The sequence below is a fragment of the Mesocricetus auratus genome, unplaced genomic scaffold, assembly GCF_017639785.1.
Source record: "Mesocricetus auratus isolate SY011 unplaced genomic scaffold, BCM_Maur_2.0 Super-Scaffold_100676, whole genome shotgun sequence".
Classification (NCBI taxonomy): Eukaryota; Metazoa; Chordata; class Mammalia; order Rodentia; family Cricetidae; genus Mesocricetus; species Mesocricetus auratus.
The window spans coordinates 20,987,071-21,008,234 of NW_024429266.1; the positions used below are offsets into that span (position 1 = coordinate 20,987,071).

The 21,164-nt window shown below is 42.3% G+C and overlaps 1 protein-coding gene across 1 annotated transcript; it reads left to right on the forward strand.

The window, feature by feature from the left end:
- The first annotated feature begins 897 nt into the window (after window positions 1-897).
- Window positions 898-11,395, forward strand: LOC121137108 (intelectin-1a-like). Its single transcript, XM_040738979.1, has 7 exons — window positions 898-955; window positions 1,982-2,092; window positions 4,096-4,343; window positions 4,667-4,825; window positions 5,271-5,391; window positions 6,186-6,289; window positions 11,125-11,395. Exons 1-7 carry the CDS (start codon window positions 898-900, stop codon window positions 11,275-11,277), a joined length of 954 nt encoding a protein of 317 aa, XP_040594913.1. The 3' UTR covers window positions 11,278-11,395.
- Window positions 11,396-21,164: the final 9,769 nt, after the last annotated feature.

The window sequence follows — 21,164 nt, forward strand, 5'->3', positions numbered from 1 at the left end:
GAGCAGCAGGTGGCATCTGAGATTCAGGAGTTCAGCTCACTGCAAAGCAAGGCTCTGATGGGTGAATCTTGGATAGTCAAGGCCCAGAGGGCTTCAGCTCCAGAATGTCTCTGGCCACTGCTGACTTCACAGGTTCACTGCTGTCATTTATCTCTGGTATGGTGTCAACTGGTGTGAGGGGATTCCACCTCCTTTAATGTAATCTGATTATCTCATGGAAATATCGGGTTCTACAGGGCATTTTAACCTATGGATTATTATTAAGATGATTTCTTCTTAACTTGTACTGTTTATTAGAAGTAATGAGTTTATATAATATTAGCATTAGTTTATATAATAGAATTTTGATGATTGAGGGCTTTTAACAAATATAGTAAGGGATTATGATAGAGTTTAGTTTAGTGGGAAAATTAGTATCAGTCAAGGTAGGATATAGTGTTGCCCCTAACCTTGATAAAGCAGGGTCTGCAAAGGGTACAAAATAGAAACAAGGAAGAGTAGCCATACAGACTATGGCCCCTCCAGTGGCATCCTGCCAGGAAAGGGGAAGCCTGGCAAAGTCTGGGCTATTCCCACCAGGCTCCTCACATAAAAGGACAAGAGCCTCACCAGGACCACACTAGAGTCTCTGCACTAGAGTCTCTGCAGAGAGAGAGGTTCATCTCCACTCAGCTGGCAACTCTGAGTTTCTGGTCAGGTATGGAGGGGAAGGCAGTTGCTGTCAATGGAACAAGGAAAGTGGACTCTGGCTCAGGTCTGCTTTAGGGCCCAGAGGTGTGAGGAGATTAGAGGGAAGGAAGGAGACTTTCAGTAGGACTGGATAGGAGCTGAACTGGCATGAGAGAAAAAGATGGTCTGGATAGAGACTCACCTTCAATCTTTCTTCTCTAGATGACCATGAGCAAACTCAGCTTCCTGCTGTTTCTTATCGTGGCCACCACAGGCTGCACTGCAGGTGAGTCTTGCTACAGGACCAAGCTTCCTTAGATCGTCTCTACCTTTAAAGACAGTCAGAACTAGACTGGGTTACTTCCAGGACCTGGGTCTCTGATGGCCAGAGACCATGCTATTGTTGTTGTCATTCTTTTTGTTTGTTTGTTGCTTCTCATGACAGGGTTTCTCTATGTAGCCTTGACAGCTCTGGAACTGGATTGTAGACCAGGCTGACCTCAAACTCAGAGTTCTGCATACCTATGGCTCCTGAGTGTTGGGATTGAAGAAGTCAGTCACCACAGCTTGGCCAATAATGTCTTTTCAAATAATAATAATAATTTTTAATTAAATACAATTGCATTATTTTCCCATTTCTTTTCCTCTTTCCAACCTTTTCCAATTATATCTCTAACTCAACACAAAATTAAAGGGTCTTTGTGTTAATTGTGGGTATATATGTATGTATTTATGTATATTTTTCCTGGACGTGTAAATACTACCTAGTCCATCCCCCAGAGATGATGCCATTGAGATGTAGGCTGGATGCTGATAAACTCTTGAAGGAATTGATCAGTGGCAGTGAGATTGTTGAGGTTTGCCCTGGCCCAGATTCTGTACCTGTGTGTAGCTCTAAGGGAACTTCTTTAAGAATTGTGTACCATCCTAGTCACCTCATTATGCTTAGGACCTTGGGCTTGGAGCATCAATGCCAAGTGAATGGTCTGATTTGTACTCAGACAATGTTGTCTTCAATTCTTCTCTCTAAGGAACTCAACATTATTTTAAAATGAGCACTTCCTCTTCCCTGCTATTTTAGTGTCTTTAAGGAAAATGGAAAGTCCCTGCATTTCTTCTTCCTGCAAAATTTTACTTCTCTTCATTCATCTTTTTCAGGACTTTGAACACAAAGTTCTCCACCTTCAAATAACTTGTCTCTCTTTCTAATTGGAAATCTTGTTGATTCTAAGAGGGAGGCTTTGGGGAGTCAAGGGATGAGTTAGGATGGATGACAAGGGGAGGCTGGGTGAACCATGGGAATGAAACTCTGCATCTTCTCTAGCTCAAAAGAACCTGGATACCAACAGGCAGGCCAATCCTGTGTCTTCCTCTCTGTTCAAAAGCTGCAAGGAAATCAAGCAGGAGATGAGCAGGGCACCAGGTAAGTGGTAAAGAATTTAAAGAGCAAACTGTAACCCTAACTCCTCAACACTGTAACCCTAACTCCTCAACACTGTAACCCTAACTCCTCAACATTGTAATCCTAACACCTCAACACTGTAACCCTAACTCCTCAACATTGTAATCCTAACACCTCAAAACCCAAGCTCTGAGCCATCCTGGGGACACTCTGCAAACAAATAACCCAGTTAGGAAATCAGGATTTTGTCCTCTGGAACAGGTTCTCTTTTTTATATAAAAATGTGATAAAGCCAGGTAGTGGTGGTACATGCTTTAATTTCAGCATTGTTGAGGCAGAGACAGCCAGATCTCTGTGAGTTCAAACCAGCCTGGACTACAGAGAGAGTTACAGGACAGCTAGGACAGAAAAACTCTGACTAAAAAAAGGCAAAAGAAAAAATGATATTGGGATGCAGAATTGGTGGGGGGTTGGGGAGGAGGGAAGGAAGAGGGAACTGGGATTGACATGTAAAACAAGCGTGTTTCTAATTTAAATTTAAATAAAGAAAAAAAAGAAAATGTGATAGAATGTATATGGCAGACAAAAAATTGCACTTAATCAATTTGAAGAGTTTCCAGAGTCAATAATGGCTTTCACGATGGTATAGATCACCACTATCCATCTCCAGAAAATTTTCATTCCTTAAATGAAAATTCTATAGCCACAAAATAAAAACTTCCTGTATTCCCTGTGAGTTGCTGTCCTGTTTCCTACTTCTATGAATCTGTCAATTCTTGTTACCTCATATGAGTAATCTGTCTTATTTCATTAGCATGCTTCAAGGCTTTATGTGATGTAGAACAGTAAATTTATTTTTAAAACATTTATTGTGGCAATATATTTTTATGATTTACTAAAGTTTGCCTGAGGATTCAGATAGCAAAGTCAGCCACAAGCCATAGAAGTCAGGCACACACATTTAATCTCAGAACTCGGGATTAATATGTAGACTGATCTCTGTTAGTTCAAGGTCACACTGACTCACAAAATTGATCCAGTCCTAAAGATAAACAGCTCACACAAAGATTATTTCAGCACCTAGGATCACAAGCCATTAATCCCAGCTTAGGAAGGTATGTAGACAGGAGCAGGTTCTTGGAACTGCCATTCAGTCTCAGAAGTCTCTAGCCACTTGGGGAGAGCATAGCAGTCTGAGTGAAACTGGGGAGCAGTGAAGTTGGGAGTAGCTTGAGAATCATCCCTTCAAACTGAACTGAGGTAGAGGTAAAAGCTAGTTGTTTTTTGCTTTGCTTTTCTGATCTTCTGCTTGAAGCTTGAATCCCAATATCTGTCTTTGAATCTTCTTTCTTTTCCTGTTACAATATATTATTATAATTGTGAATGGATGTACATGTCTGTGTGTGGGAATGTGTACATGTATGTGCAGATATGTGCAGAGTCTAGAAGAGGCCACCTAGCCCTCAGGAGCTGGAGTGGCAGACACTTGTACACTGCCAAGTGTTAGTGCTGGAAACCTAACTAAAGACCTCTTCTAGAGCAGTACTTGCTCTTAAAAATGGAGTCATTTCTCCAGCCCACTTCATCCTTTTTGATCTATTGGACATATAGGAATATACACAATATACATTCTGCATACTAGACAGCACACCATAATGCTTGTTCCTTTTTGTGTAGAGAAATACTTGGCTTGTGACAAGATGTGTAACGAACATGAATGTACATATGTGAGTCCCTGTTCCCAGTTCATTGGATAATTCCAAGTGGAGCTGCTATGTCCTTTGATAATACTGTGTTTAACTTTAGAACAAAAACATCACTGTCAGTTTGAGTAATTCTGTGCTCTGCCTCAGTCACAGATGCCTGGCTTTCTGAATTCAGGCAGATCCCCAGGGACACCTGATATAGGATACTCAGGGTATGAGGCATTAATACTGTTTGTAGTTCCTAGAGCCATTCTCTGCTGGAGCAGAGATAGACAATGAGCTGCACACAGGAGGACTCTGAACTGGTTCTCTCTACAGACGGCCTCTATTTCCTCCGCACTGAGAATGGTGTCATCTACCAGACCTTCTGTGACATGACCACTGCAGGTGGTGGCTGGACCCTGGTGGCTAGTGTGCATGAGAACAACTTGCATGGGAAGTGCACAGTGGGCGATCGCTGGTCCAGTCAGCAAGGAAACAGAATAGACAGCCCAGAGGGCGATGGCAACTGGGCCAACTACAACACCTTTGGGTCTGCAGAGGGCGCCACAAGTGATGACTACAAGGTTGGTACACTCTGTAGCCACTTGGGAAAGTGAGGATGTGAGTGTAGCTCAGGCATGCAGGGAGAGGGGGCAAGGTTGCCCTTCAACATAGGGATGAAGAAGGGAAACATACTTATCTTGAATCTCAACATCCTCCTGAGTAGGCTTTTAGGTATGTAGGTGGTGATGGGGCATTATCACTGGGAATGGGGGCATCTGAGCATGGCTGGTCATCTGTCCACCTGGAGCCCAGAGACATCGGCTGTGCTGAGGACTGTGCATGTGGGTCTTTTCCTTAGTGAAATCTCCTGGTCTGGTCAGGCTCAGTGTTGGTTTCTTTCTAGAACCCTGGCTACTTTGACATCCAGGCTGAGAACCTGGGGATCTGGCATGTGCCCAACAATAGCCCCCTGAAAAATTGGAGGAAGAGTTCCCTGCTGAGATACCGCACCTTCACTGGCTTCCTGAATCACATGGGCCATAATCTGTTTGGCCTGTACCAGGTACATGAGACTTCTGGCTAAGGTTGCTTTTCATGGGTGTGGAGAGAAAAGTAGGTGGGTTGCATTCCATGTTTCCCTAATTCTAAGTGTAATGAGCTAAAGAAGACAAGGAATTCATGTACGCAGAAAAGAGAAGAGAGGAGAGAAGTAGGGAGAGGGAGAGAATGGAATGGAATGGAATGCAATGCAATGCAATGCAATGCAATGGAGGAGAGGAGGAGAGGGGATGGAAAGGGAGGAGAAGGAGGACAGGGGAAGGAAGAGAAAGGTAGAGGAAGGAATCTAGGGTGTAAAAGACACAGACAAAGGAAAGGATTCTTTCTTATCTGACTGTTTGGCAACCATCTCAGTTACTGCACAAAGGCTGTGCTTCTCTGAGCAGGGCAGGGTCCTGGGATTGCCAATGCTGTATTCCCTATGCAGTGACTTCTTTTGTTCCTTGTAGAGATACCCGGTGAAATACGGAGCAGGGAAGTGTTGGACTGATAATGGCCCAGCATTACCTGTGGTCTATGACTTTGGTGATGCTCAGAAGACAGCCTCTTATTACTCCCCCAATGGCCAGAGTGAGTCTCTAAGTCTCCTCTGATCCCTCTGCAGAACACGTGATGAATTCAGTTATGATAAGTATCAGTCAATTACTGTCCACCACAGCCTGCTTCTCTTCTCTGAATGTCTGTGCTTTGTTTTGCTTCATTCAATTGATGGTCCTTGGGCTCTCAACTATCACTAACCCATTTTACAGATTAGGAGACTGGAGCACTGAAGGTCAAGGAACTTGCCTGAGAGCACAGGGCATAAGCAGGAGAGTCAGCATTTGGGGATACATGGTTCTGGAATCTACTCTTTGCAACCCACTGTCAGTCAGACAAACCATGTCCCTGTGCACAGAGTTGATCAACAGAAAACAAATGGAGTTTTGTTTCGTTTGTAGGGGATAACCTTACATTGCTTAACATAAATGCAAGTGTGGTACACACTCTTTATAAATGCTGAGCCTGTGCTGTATAATTCAAAGCTCTTCTTATTTTATGTTTGAGATGTAAGACTTGAAAAGAAAACTTAACAAGATAAATATGAACAGGAATGGAATGGATGCACTTGCTAACTGCTGTAACAAGCCCTTGGAGATCCTCAGTAGAGATCTTCCTGTATCATAAATTTCTCCATTCAAGCTCTGGCAGATGGGGACCTATTCTCAAGGACTGGCTTTTGGGGTCTGTGGATGGGAATAGATAAGACTCCCCCAATGGGGCTGATATTTTAGACTGTTTATCCTGAAACTGGCACCACCAAATTCTGGTCTGGAAGCTATTTCTAGCATTTTCCTTGAATGCTGTTTTTTGTCCCTCATTTTCAGGTGAGTTCATTGCAGGATACATCCAATTCAGAGTGTTTAATAATGAGAAAGCAGCCAATGCCTTGTGTGCTGGAATGAAGGTCACTGGATGTAACACTGAGCATGTGAGTCTGTGTAGTGATGATAGAGCCTCATGAATATGACTGAGGTTGCCAGTGTGTATCTGTGAATATTGAGTGTGGGAGACTGTCATACTAGAGAGTGTACACGTAGGAGAGTGTGACCTTTTCCCTTACCTTGCTTGGTCTCAGGGATCAGAACTTCTGTCTAGATATAGATACCCTACCTTGTTGAAGACCATACTCAACATGACAAACTTCTAATGCACTGTTGCTGTTTGCTTAGATATTAGGATAAACACTCAGTTACTTGGAATGAGGGTGACACTTGTGTTCAGAAAGTCCTGTACAAGCCTTTGGAGGCTGAGATTGTTAGAGTCACCAGGTATTATCACTCTCCACCTGGAATTTAGCTTTTAAAGTAAAATATATCATTTCCATCCCTTTCCAGGGCGTATATAGATGTTGGCTGTGCCAGGGGTTACTAGAATTTTGGACATCTGGTAGACATCACCTAGGCCATTATCTTCTCTATCACAAGGAATTTCTCTTGTTGGATGTTGGCATATCAACTAAGTGCAAAGGCAGGTACCCTTGGCTCCACTGCAGCAAACTGATGTCCCCCTGAGCCTGGGATCATCAGACTCATACTGTTTTGTTTTGTTTTGTTAATAATTTTTCACCAAAAGAGGGTTGAGGATGGAGCCCTTTATTTACCAGAGTGAAAGCTGTAACAAGTTAACATGTTTTGAACAAGCATGGTGGTGCACATCTTTAACCTCAGCACTCAAGTGATAGAAGCAGGCAGATCTCTGTGAGTTTGAGGCCATCCTGGTCTTCATAGTGAGTTTCAGGTCAACCAGAGCTACATAGCAAGACCCTGTCTCGAAAAAGAAAAATAGCATGTTCTCTTGAGATCCAGCCCTCCCTAAAGTAACAGTCTGAGACAAGGGTCCTCAGATCCTGCTTAGGATCTCAGTGTCTATTCATTCCTCAGTCATTAGCTTGTCATTCACCTGGTCAAGATGAGACAGCTTTGCTCTCAAGGAGAACCTTGGGACTGTGATGTGGAATGATGAAATGGGAAGATCATGTGATGTTGAGGGAATAGTAAGTTGTTTTCCATTCTGTTGTATAAGATGGATGTGATTACAGAAAGAACTCGTTTTGGAAATGTTAGCATGGACTTGATCAGGAAATAACTTTTACAACACACCAATGGTTTTAAGATTGTATGTGGTGAACACCACTTCAATGTTTTAATGGGCACATAAAATTTATATAAGCATTCGTTTTTTGCTCAAAGATGACACTGGTACATAGAGGTTACAGATTTTAATGGAGGAAAAACTAAGAATAAGGAAATAAGTATTGAAATGGCTCTTGTGCTCCAAATGAGAGCCTGATGTAGTATGATGGAAATTTGGGAGAAAAACTTGGGAACTAGTGAATACAAAGATCTTAAGTTTATTAATGATTGAATACAGAGAATGACAAGAGAAGACAGCTGCAATGAGTCTTTTTCTATCCCAAAGCCACCTCTCATATAATAACACAGAAACTTCTTATTAATTGTGAAAGCTTGCCCTAGCTTAGGCTTGTTTCTAACTAGCTCTTAGAACTTAAATTAACCCACATATTTTAAATTTTTATTTATTTATTTTACATACCAATCACAGTTTCCCCTCCTTCTTCTCCTCATTTTCCCTCACCACATACCTTCTACTTGCTCCCATCCACTTCTTCTCCATGTCCATTCAGAAGAGGTAAGGCCTCTCATGGGAGTCAACAAAGCATGACACATCAAGTTGAGGCAGGACCAAGCTCCTCCTCCTTCCATCAAGGCTGGGCAAAGCATCCCAACATAGAGACTAGGTTCTAAAGAGTTAGTTCATGCATCAGGGACAGGTCCTGGTCCCACTGCTAGAGGCCCCACAAACAGACCAAGCTACACAATTGTCACCCAGATTCAGAGAGCCTAGGTCAGTCTCATGCTGGCTCTCTAGCTGTCCATCCAGAGTCCATGAGCTCACACAAACTCAGGTCAGATGTCTCCATAGATTTTTTCCATCATGATCTTGACTACCCCCTTGCTCATACAATTCCTCCACCCTCTTCAACTGGACTCCGAGAGCTTAGCCCAGTGCTTGGCTGTGGATCTCTGCATCTGCTTCTATGAAGTACTGGATGAAGGCTCTATGATGACAACTAGGGCAGTCACCAATCTGATTACAGGGGAAGGCCAATTCACTAATTGCTAGGAGTCTTAGATAGGGTCATCCTTGTGAGTTCCCATGAGCCTCCCTGGTTAGGTTTCTCCCTAACCCCACAATAGACTCCTCTTTCAATATATCTCCCCCATCATTCTCTCCCTCCAACCCACCCACAACCCAATCATCCTAACCCCTTGTGTTCCCATTCTCCATTCCCCTCTCTTCTACTCCCCCTGCACCCCCAGGTTACCTAGGACATCCCCTCTACTTCCTCTTCCCCGGAAGATCCATGCATCCCTCTTAGGGTCCTCCTTCTAACACACATTTCCTTATCTACATTCTTCCACAAGCTTGTTACCTCTCTTCATTCTGCCTATCCTGCTTCTTCTACCTATGAGTAGTGACTCTGCCTTTCTTCTTTCCAGAGCTCTTGCTGTCCAGAAGTCTCACCTATACCTCCTGCCTAGCTATTGACCATTTAGCATTTTATTAAACCAATCACACTGACACATCTTCACACAGTGTAAATGAATATTTCACAACAGACATTTTGAATAATTTCATGGTTTGCATTTGAGTAGATGAATTTCAAATAGTAAGCCATGATCTCTAGATGTTGAATATGTTTGGGATCAAGGATAGATACATAGTTATATGATCCTGGATTTTTAAGACATTGATTTGATTCTATTTGTATGTGGACACATGCATATTCAAGTGATCACAGAGGTCAAAAGAAGACATTGGATCCCTGGGGATTGGAATTAAAGTCTTTTGATTGGATGCTGAGATCTGATACAGATGCTGGGATCTGAACTTTGATTCTCTGATATAGTAAGATGTCTTAACCTTAGGGCCATCTCTCTAGCCCCCATATTACTTGCTTGTTTGGATGGGATTTTATTTTGTCTTGTTTCAGATGTATTTATTTAATTTGATATGTATGAGTGTTTTACATGCGCATATATATATATATATTGTTTTAGTTCTTGGTACCCTTGAGCCACAATACTGTATTCTATGCCCTGGAACTGGAGTTACAACAGTTGTGAGCCCCACATGGGTTTTGGGACCCAAGCAGCAAGTTCTCTTAGCCACAGAGCTATCTCTCAGCCCCAATGTTACATGCTTTGATCATTGATGGATTTTGTATATGATGGTGGTCCCAGAGGGTTTGTATTGCCTACTAACATCATAGTCATTCTAGCTTATGTAAGTACAGCCTATGATGTTCACAATGACAAACTTGTCAATGAACTTCCCCAAGTAAATCCCCATTTTTATGTGTGTCTGTAGTTAACTGGGTTGTTGTTGGTTTGATTTTGGTTTGTTTGCTGTCATGTGATGTGTGAATAGTGATTCTAAATGGCAGTCCCATCTTTAAGTCTTAAAGTCAAGAAATATCTGCATTGGAGGTAGGGATTTTAAGTCATCAGTGAATTGTTCACAAGTAAAGCTAAAGGAGTAACATAACATATAAGAGAGTTGTAATGCTCTTCCTTCTGGGAAGTAGAATTTAGGGAATTGATGAAGGAAATGTCTAGCCAGGGAACCTGAGAACATATGTTCAGAGAAGTTGAAGAAAAGGTAGGAAGAGACACTGATATAACTAAAGCAAATGGAAGGGGGTTTTGTGGATCAAATGGCTAAATACTGCCAATTCAGAGTCTGACAAGGGACAGAGAGTCTGATGAGGGACAAAGAGTCCACTTAATTTAGCTATTAAGGTGTCTCTGGGCCTATCAGCTATATTAGCCAGTTTTTTGCTCCTGTGATAAATACCTGAGAAAAACAATATAAGAAAGAAGTGTGTGCTGCATAGTTTTACGACAGTGTGACACAAGCTATAGTCATCTGAGATGAAGAACCTCAATTGAGAAAATGCCTGCAGAAGATCAGGCTGTAGGCAAGCCTGTGGAGCATTTAATTGCTAATTGCCTACTGTGGGTGGTGCCACCCTGGGCTGATGGTCATGAGTTCTAGGAGAAAACAGACTCAACAAGGCATGAAGAGTGAGCCAGAAAGCTGTACTTCTCCATGACCTCAGCATCAGTTCCTGCCTCCAAGTTCCTACCCTGTTGAGTTCTTATCCTGACTTCCTTCAATGATGTTTGTGATGTGGAAGTATAAAGTCAAATAAATCTCCCCAGTTGCTTTGGTCACCATGTTTCATCACAGCAATAGTAACCCTGACTAACACAATGGGTTTTGTTGCTTTGATGGTTTCCAAGATTTTAACCCATGGACACTTGGCTCTGTTGCTTTTCAGTCCATAGTGGGGCAGAAATATTATTCAGAAAACACAACATGGCTCACTTTATAGCAGCAAGGAGCAAAGGAAAAATCAGGAAAGGCCAGGGCAAAATACCCTTCAAAACATAAACATGCCACTCACACCTACAGTGACTATTTCCTCTAGCAGATCCCCACCTCCACCCCCAGTTTCACCACCTCCCAATAGTCATTCAAAGCTGTGAATCCATCAGTGATTAGCCAGTTGCTAAGGCAGGGTCCCCATATTTGCCCTTCCCCCAAAGTCCTGCCTCTGAATGTTACTTACTCTGGGGACCAGGTCTTCAGTGCATAACACCTTTGGGGAGGGCGTTACATGTCCAAACCATTGCACATCTGACCTCTCATTGCTACTTCCTCCTCCTTCTTTTCCAGCACTGCATCGGTGGAGGAGGTTATTTCCCAGAACGTCACCCCACACAGTGTGGAGACTTCTCTTCATTTGATTGGGATGGATACGGAACACACAGGGGGAGCAGCAATAGCCGGAAGATAACTGAAGCAGCTGTGCTTCTGTTCTACCGTTGAGAACTGTGTGCCATGGGACCCAGACTTCTCCAATCTGAGAAAAACGATATATGGAAACCTTATCTAGTAACTAGAATGCTAATTACACGGGATAGGAAAATAAATCATGTTCATTGCAGGCTTGGTGTCTTTGTGTATCCTTTTTTTTACAGGGATGGGAGATTTCTAATGAGTTTCTGCAGCCCTGTTTGATTCTCTTGGGATATCAGGGCTGGGATCCTGATAACAGCAATACTCACTGATTCAGGTAGCCCTCAAACATCCCAGGAGATACAGGATAGAAATGAGGCATGCTACTCCACTGCTTCCTCATTTTATTGGGGTTCTTTGCTTGTTTGATTTTTTATATGGGTCAAGTGTATTCTGTGCTGGCCACAAACTCCCAATGTCACAAATGCCCTGGGTTAAAAAAAAAAAAAACAACACATAGGGGTTTAACTATTTACTTATGGGGTCAGGGAGTGGTCCCAAGCTAAAGGTGCTTGCCAACAAACCTGATGGCCTAAGTTCACCTTCCAGAATCCACATGGTTGAGAGAGAGTCTACTTTTGAGAGATATCCTCTGACCTCTGCACATGTGTCATCCAAATACATAAACTCATGCGCACAAGAGGACACATGGATAAACAGGATATTAAAATTTTTCTTTGCGGGTGAATAATATTCCGCTTTTTTACCTTTTCACATCACTTTCTTATTAATTTTTATTTAAATTAAAATCAACCTTATTTTACATACCAATTCCAGTTCCCGCTCCCTCCCATCCTCCCACGACCCCCATCATCTCTCCATCAAACCCCCATCCACTCCTCAGGGAGGGTAAGGCCTCCCATGGGGGATCATCAAAGTCTGTCACATCATTTGGGACAGAACCAAGGCCTTCCCCCTTATATCTAGGCTGAGAGAGTAGTCCTCCATAGGGAATGGGCTCCAAAATGCCAGTTCATGCACTAGGGATAAATGCTGGTTCACTGCCAGAGGCTCCATAGCCTGCCCAAGCCTCCCAACAGACATCTGCATTCACTGGGCCTAGTTTGGTCTTATGCAGGCTCCCCAGCTGTCAGTCTGGAGTCCATGAGCTCCCACTTGCTCGGGTCAGCTGCTTCTGTGGGTTTCCCCAGCATGTTCTTGACCCCTTTGCTCATCACTCCTCCCTCTCTAAATCTGGATTCTAAGAGTTCGGCTCAGTACTCAGCTGTGAATCTCTGTTTCTACTTCCATCAGCTACTGGATGAAGGCTCTAAGATGGCATTTAAGGTAGCCATCAATCTCATAATATGGGAAGAGCATATAAGGTAGCCTCTCCACTATTGCTTAGATTCTAAGCTGGGGCCAACCTTGTGGATTCCTGGGAATTTCTCTAGAGCCAGGTTTCTTGTTAAACCCATAACAGTTCCCTCTATCAAGGTATAAAAAAGTATTCTGCTCTTTATATGTACCAGATTTTTTATCAGAAAGAAAAATAAAATCACAACATTTGCAAGAAAATAGATTGACTTAGAATGTATACAGTTAAATATGGTCGTCCAATCTCTCCCATATGTGGAACCTAGCCTATAATGTATGTAAGTATATATGTAATTTGCTGTTAGTGTGGATATATTACATTTATTAAAACCCCAAAACTGCCCCAGCACTCGGGAGGCAGAGACAGGCGGATCTCTGTGAGTTCGACGCCAGGCTGGACCGACAGCCTCCAAAACAGAGAAACCCTGTCTCGTAAAACCAAAAAAAAAAAAAAAAAAAAAAAACCCAAAACTGGTCTTTTCAGGTGCACTGGCTGGTTTTGTGTGTCAACTTGACAAAGTTAGAGTCATCAGAGAGGAAGGAGCCTCAGTTGAGGACATGCCTCCATGACATCAAGCTATAAGGCATTTCCTCCTTTAGTGGCCAATGGGGAAGGGCCCAGCTCATTATGGTGGTCCTGGGTTCTATAAGAAAGCAGATGGAACAAGCCATGTGGAACAAGCCAATAAGAAGCAACCCTCCAATACCTCTGCATCAGCTCCTGCCTCCTGAATCCTGCCCTGTTTGAATTCCTGTCCTGACTTCCTTCAAACAGCAATGAACAGCAATATGGAAGTGTAAGCCAAATTAACCCTTTCCTCCCCAACTTGCTTTTTGGCCATGACATTTGGTCATAGCAGTAGAAACCATAACTAAGATATCAGATGATGGCCGGCCGGTGGTGTCACACGCCTTTAATCCCAGCACTCGGGAGGCAGAGGCAGGCGGATCTCTGTGAGTTCGAGGCCAGGCTGGACCGACAGCCTCCAAAACAATACAGAGAAACCCTGTCTCGTAAAAAAACAAACAAACAAAAAAAAGATATCAGATGATGAGGAAGGATGGAATGCAGGTAAATGACACATGGCTTGTGGAAAGGGTAATAAAGTCAATTGTTTTTCTAGTTTCAACTCTATTTGTGTGTGTGTGTGTGTGTGTGTGTGTGTGTGTGTGTGTGTGTGTGTGTGTTGGATAAGTCCCTAAAGTGTAATTGACAGTAAAAGTTTAAAACCCTAGGCAAAACTCCAGAAAGTCCACCTAAACATCTAGAAGTTCACTGAGAAGTATAGAGTTAGGATCTGGGCAAGCAATTGAATGGCTAGGCTCACCTGATTGAGTGACGTTTTTACTCATGAGCTCGTTACAAAAAAAAATGATTTTTATTAAAAAGAAATTTAAAAAAGAGGCCTGGATATAGTTCAGTGGGAGAATGCTTACCCAGTATCCCTGAGGCCATACATTTCACTCTAAGTTTCCACAGACAAGATGAAAAAGCAGTGTGGGGGTGGGGGGAGACGATTTCAATCTAACAAAAGAATCACAGAGAGAACACCATTTTAATCTAAGGAAAGAATATCTTTATCTCTTTAGTTCTAGGAACAAGACAAACTAGAGAGTAGGTTCTTATACTTAATGTATTTTGGCTGCAAACTACAGGATTATATTTATAAATTCACATTTGAGATGTTTTTAAACATTTATAGTAATGATTTGTTTACTTTATGTCTACCCCTGCCATACCTGACTGCTGTACCCGCTCCCCCACTGCTCTCTGTGAGTAAGGAAACATGCGTTAATTTTCTCTACTGCTGTCTTTCTTTTTTAGCTGTTGCTGCCTTTTGCTATGCCTATCCTATTCAGCACCTGCCTGTCTGCCACTACCAGCACTGGCTAAGCCACAATAGCCAAAGCCTGAGGGAATTACGTTCTCTCAAGTACCGACTCTTTTTTCTTTTTTTAATTTTTTCTTTTTATTTTATGTACCTGCATGTATGTCTATTTGAGGGTGTCTGAACCTCTAAAACTGGAATTACAGTTGTAAGCCTCCATATGGGTGCTGGGAATTGAACCCAGGCCCTGGAACTCACTCTGTAGACCAGGCTGGCTCGAATTTACAGAGATCCACCTGCCTCTGCCTCCCAAGTGCTAGGATTAAAGGCGTGTGCCACCACTGCCCTGCTACAGCCAGTGTTCTTAACCACAGAGCCATCTCTACAACCCATCACCGACTCTTTCAAAGCCACTAAGGAAACTTACTTAAATCTCTGTCCTGTTAAATAACTCAAGATCCAAAGATTGAGGTAGAATCCTGTGTCCCAGAGAGGTTGAATAGCAAGCAGCTCACGTACCTCACCTCCTCCAGTCTCCCAAGAAGTCCTTGTACTTCTTCTCATCCCTCCTGATAAATGCTTCTCCTCCTGACTCCTCCCTACAACTTCCTGTCAGCTAGTTGCTGACCCAGCCTCCTGACTGCAGGTGAATTTTATTTAGGCATACACATCTTTGCATCACTAAACAAATGTTCCAGAGCATAAACAAAAGTAACACACCTTAAAATAATAGTCTACAACACTCTACATCTGCCTTGGAGTACAGTACAACAGCAAGACCATTTTTTAACAAAAATGCCCCAAGTTTCCTTTTAATGGGTACAATTAAAATGAAGATCCAGGGATGTAACCTCATTAGCACATGTAAAATCCTGGGTCCTGCCCAGAACTACATAAACTGGTCATGGCGGTACATACCTCTCAGCAGGTGGAGGCAGAGGTTCAGAAGTTTGAGGGCAGTATGGCATGCGTGTCAGAAAATCACATTAAAATATATTTTCTTGGGACTGGGGAGATGGCTCAGCAGTTAAGAGCACTGGCTGCTCTTGCAAAGGACATAGGTTCAATTCCCAACATGTACATGGCAGCTCACAATCATCTATCTCTGGTTCCTCTTACACTCTCGGAGTATAAATTTTAAAAATTATATAAAAAATAAAAAATATTTTTATTAAATACTCAAGAACACAATATAGTAGTGACTCACTAGCATACAACAAGTTGTTACTCTAAGTCATATACTCTTCTTGGGGATATACATGTTATTTCATTTAATTTTTATGAAAAACACATGGGAACTTTACTGTTATTATCAGTATTTTACAAATTAGGAACTGAAACTTTGGTGGATGAAAAACTTATCAAGGGTTGGGGAAAGTCAAGGAGCAAACAAGACACCATGAAAATGACGGCATGTGCCAATTGTCTCTCTGTAGTAGGAGAGGACTTAAAACAAACCACCTCCTCAGTGAGGTCCTCCTGGCAGCCTTCTCTGGATTAGAGGCCCCCTCTCTGCATCCCTGGCTCAATGAGACTCTCTTTCCTAGAACTTGTCGCTTTTGCCCTGGAAAAGCCTGCAGCTTTAGAAGATGGCTCATCTGTCTGCTTTTTTCTCAGCTCAACAGTCCTTATTGACGACTTCTGGACTAAGTGCTGGAGAGCATGTGAAAGACAAAAGTGTTCTGCGCTGGTCTGCACACTCCCAGTCAGCAGTTCCTGGCACAAGGGAACTGGGCCACACACAGGGGACTGCCAACAGATGAAGCTCATTCAGGTTCCTATTGCCATCCCCAATTAGAAGAAAGGCGTGTGAGAATGATGAGGAGCCAAGGATAGCTATACAGTTTTTAATTTTTTACATTTATTTATGTGTGTGTGTGTGTGTGAGAGAGAGAGAGAGAGAGAGAGAGAGAGAGAGAGAGAGAGAGAGAGAGAGAGAGAGAGAGAGAAGCCATTATACCAAGGATGTCAGAGGACAATTTTCCAGCTCAGTTTTCTCCTTCTACCACATGGATCCTGGAAATCAAACTCAAGTCATTGGGCTCACTGGCAAGCATCCCTACCAGATGAGCTATCTTGCTGACCTCGCATATTTATGATGAAGAATGATGACAAGAGGTAAGAAAAATGTCAGGAAACACCGGTTGTTAAGAAAATAGATGGAAATGGGAAATAACAGGGAAGAGCAGAGAGACCACAAGCAATTTCTCATTCAGGACCTAAGACATCTAGTTCAAACAAGATAAATACTATTCCTTGACCCAACATTCTTTTTAATGTGTATTAAACATATTATTAATATATTTTGCTTACATGTATATATGCATCAAGTGTGTACAGTGCCCAAGAAGGCCAGAAGAGGGTATCAGAGCCCCTGGAACTGAAGTTATAGACAATTGTGAGCTATGAGGGTGCTGGGAACCAAATCTATGTCTTCTGCAAGAGCAGTTTAAGGTCAATTTAGGACACATAAGACTCTGTCAGAAAAAGAAAAGGAGAGGATGGGAAGAAGAAAGAGGAAGAAATGGAGAATGGATGGTGAATAGATAGTTCAGCAGTTACAAGAACATTGCTTTTTTCAGAGGACCCAGGTGCAGTTATCAGCACTTACATTAAGGCAGCTCACAAGCTCATATAACTCGAATTCTAGGCAATCCAACGCCCTCTTCTGGACTCAGCCAGCACCTACATATAATGTGGTGTACATTACCATATGGAGACACATACATCCATAATTCTTTTACACATTTTTTTATTTTAATCATTAAAAACAAAACAATGAACAGTGGGGTAACATACCTCCTTCCTGTCCTGTATCCCTCAGGATATCTGAGAGATTCTGCATAAAGAAATATTGCTAGAGGCCACAGCAGTCAGAAGAAAAGGAAAGAGGCCCACCTGCTCTTAGAACTCTCTTACGCCCTTGGTTCAGATCCCACCCTGCTAAGACCTCTTCCCACCCCACTACCTGCCCCTCTGTTGTGTCCCCACACTCACCTTGGGCAGATACCAGTTGCTCAAGTGCAGGCCATGCCAGTCAGAAGAACATGTAAGAAGTTCATCAACCCTCAGAGCCACCATGTGTGGCCTTGGTTGAGATCTGAAAGACCCAAGCTGCTGACACCCTGCTACTCAAGTGCAGGCCACACTAGGCAGAAGAACAGAGACCGTCTGCTACACCAAAGACCATACTAACTGTCAGAAGCCCAGCCCTCACCTCTGGCAGAGACCCCCAGCTGGACCTTAGTTCACACCAGCTGCCAGAAACACAGACCACAAAGACCAGAATACCAAAGAAGAAAGAGAAACAAAGGGAAAAAACACCCTTGCAACAAAGAGCTCAGAAATCAGCACTGTGGTAGTTTGAGTATAATTGTCCCCCATAAGCTTATAGAAAGTGGCACTATTAAAAAGTGTGGCTTTCTTGGAGTAAGCATGTCCTTGCTGGAGGAAGTTTGTCAATGTAGAGGTCAGCTCTGAGATCTCATATATGCACAAACCACACCCAGAGACCCAGACCACTTCCTGTTGGCTGCAGGTCAAGATATAGAACACTCAGCTCCTTCTCCAGCACCACATCTGCCTGCAGGCCACCTTGATACAGCATGATGATAATGGAATAAGCCTCTGAAAATATAAGCCATCCCATTAAATGTTTTCCTTTATAAGAGTTGCCATGATCATGGGGCCTCTTCACAGCAATAGAAACCGTAACTAAGACAGAAGTTGGTACCAGGGACTGGGGTATTGCTGTGATAGGCCAGACCATGTTTTGAACTGGAGTAATATGGACTTTGGAAGTTTGAGTTAGGAAAGCAGTGGAATGCTTTAAGCACTGATTAATGGGTATACTAGTAGGAATATGGAGACAGTAGTGCTAAGATTTATTTGAACTGTGAGGGCCTAGCTCAAGAGGTTTGAGAGGAGAAGAATATTAATATGTGGACTAGAGATCATCCTTGTGATATTTTGGTGAAGAACGTGGTTCCTTTTTGCCCTTGTCCGAAAAGGCTGAGGCTAAAGTGAATAGATTTGTATTAAATCTGCTGGCAGAGGAAATCTCAAAACAAGTCTAGAATTGACTCTGTTGTGTAGTTATTACTGGTCTCTCTTATGCAGATTCATAATAAAAAGAGGGCTAAGAAAGGAAAAATACAAAATGTACAATTTGAGGAGAAAAGGAACACCAGGAAGTGAAATGGAGCTAACTCCTGTGTTCAAAGAGATACACAGATTAAGAAATAGAATAAAGAGAGTAGTAACATAAGGGTAAGATCCCACCAAGCTAAGTTTAAAAACTTAGAACCAGGAGTGGTGGTGCATGCCTTTAATACCAGTACTCCAGAAGCAGAGGCTGTCTTACAAAAGCAATTTACAGAATCAATGCAATCCCCATAAAAATTCCAACACAATTCTTGCCAGGCAGTAGTGATACATGCCTTTAATCACAGCACTTTGGAGGCAGAGGCAGGTGGATTTCTGTGAGTTCAAGACCAGCCTGGTCTATAAGAACTAGTTCCAGGAAAGGTTCCAAAGCTACACAGAGAAACCCTATCTCAAAATAAAATCCAACACAAATCTTTAAAGACCTTGGAAGGACAATAGTCAGCTTTATATGGAAAAACAAAAATGCAGGATAGCTAAAACAGTGATGTACAATAAAAGAACTTCCAAAGATATCACCATCCCTGATTTCAAACTATACTACAGAGCCAGAGCCATAGTAATAAAAAAACACATGGTATTGTCATAAAAACAGACAGGTTGATAAATGGAATTGTATCAAAGACCCATACATAAATCCACACACCTATTGATACCTGATTTTTTATAAAGAAGCCAGAAATATACCATTAAAAAAATATCTTCAACAAATGATGCTGGTCTAACTGGGTGTCAGTATGTAGAAGAATGCAAATAGATCCATATCTATCACCCTCTATAAAGCTCAAGTCCAAGTGGATCAAATACCTCAACATAAAACCAGTTACACTGAACCTAATAGAAGAGAAAGTGGGAGATAACCTTGTACTCATTGGCGCAGGAGACAATTTCCTGAACAGAATGTCAATAGTGAAGGCACTAAGATCAACAATTAATAAATAGAACTTCATGAAACTTAAAAGCTTCTGTAAGGCAAAGGACAGTGGTCAATGGGACAAAATGACAACCTAGAGATAATGGGAAAAGATTTTCACCAACTCCACATCTAACAGAGGTCTAATATTCAAAACACATAAATAATTCAAGAAAAACTTGAGTGATGGGGGAATGTCCTTCTGTATATATCATTGGTTGATGAATAAAACACTGATCAGCCAGTATCTAGGCAGAAAGGATAGGCGGGGCTAGGAGATGAGGAGAATACTGGGTAGCGGCAGAAAGGAGCCACCAGACAGAGATGCCATGTAGCTGAGGAAGGAGTAACGGGTCCTGATCCTTCTCTAAGAAAAGACCATGTGGAAATACTTAGATTAATAGAAATGGGTTAATGATTAAGAGAGAGCTAGCCATTAAGAAGCCTGAGTCATCGACCAAACAGTTTCTAATTTATAGAAGCCTCTTTGTGTTCATTTGGAGCTAACTGGCTGAGAAACCAAATGGAAAGAAACTTTAGCTATGTTTGAGAAATCAAGAAACTTGATATAAGCAAACTAAATAATCCAATTAAAGCGGGTAAAGATCTAAACAGAGAAATTGCAACAGAACAATCTCAAATAGCTGAAAAACACATTAAGAAATGTTGAACATCCTTAGCTATCAGAGAAATGCAAACCTAGATGACCCTGAGATTCCATCTTACAGAATCAGAATGGCTAAGATCAAAACCACAAGTGACAGCTCATGCTGGCCAGGATGTGGAGCAAGAAGAACACGCTTCCATTGCTGGTGGGAGTGTAAATTTGTACAGCCACTTTGGAAATCAATTATGGTGGCTTCTCAGACTATTGGGAATCCAGCTATCTCAAGACCTAGCTCTAATACTCCTGGGCATGTACCCAAAGGATGTTCCATCCCACCTCAAGGACACTTGCTCAACTGTGTTCATAGCACCTTTTTTCATAATAGCAGCAAATAGGAACAATCTAGATGCCTCTCAACCAAAGAATGAATAAACAAAATGTGGTACATTTATACAATGGAGTATTAGATAGCTGCTAAAAAAAATGAGATTTTCAGGCAAATGGATAGAACTAGAAAAAAAATCATTCTGAATGAGGTAACCCAGACCAAGAAAGACAAACATGGTATATACTCACTTGTAGGTGGATATTAGCTGAAAAGTAAAAGATAATCATGCTACAATCCATAGACCCAGAGAGGCTTAATAACAAGAAGGGCTCAAAGGGGCACACGGATCACTCTGAGAAGAGGGAATAGAACAGAATTTGTATAGCCAGATGTGGGGGCCCACACGTGTAATCCCAGCATTTGGGTGGATTTCTGTGAGTTTGAGGCCAGCCTGGTCTATAAAGAGAGTTCCAAGACAGCTGGGAGTATTACACAGAGAAACCCTATCTCAGGAAAACAAAAAGAATTGATCTCAAAGGTGAGGCCAGGAGGGATCGGGTTGGAGAGTGGAGGGAGAATACTAGGAGAGATGCCCGGAACTGGGCCATTTCAGGTGAGGTAGAAACCTAGAGAAGTGGAAGCTGCCTGGAATCTATAATGGTGACTGTGGTGGTTTGAAAGAAAATGGCCCCCAAAGGGAGTAGCACTATTAGGTGTGACTTCGTTGGAGGAAGTGTGCCACTGTGGGGGGAGGATTGA

Bases quoted from the DNA above. Each gene is read 5' to 3' on its own strand.
- LOC121137108 (XM_040738979.1), top strand. From the start codon at position 898: ATGAGCAAACTCAGCTTCCTGCTGTTTCTTATCGTGGCCACCACAGGC. The intron at 956-1,981 runs GTGAGTCTTGCT...AATGAAACTCTG, and splicing joins CACCACAGGCTGCACTGCAG to CATCTTCTCTAGCTCAAAAG. The intron at 4,344-4,666 runs GTTGGTACACTC...GTTTCTTTCTAG, and splicing joins CCACAAGTGATGACTACAAG to AACCCTGGCTACTTTGACAT.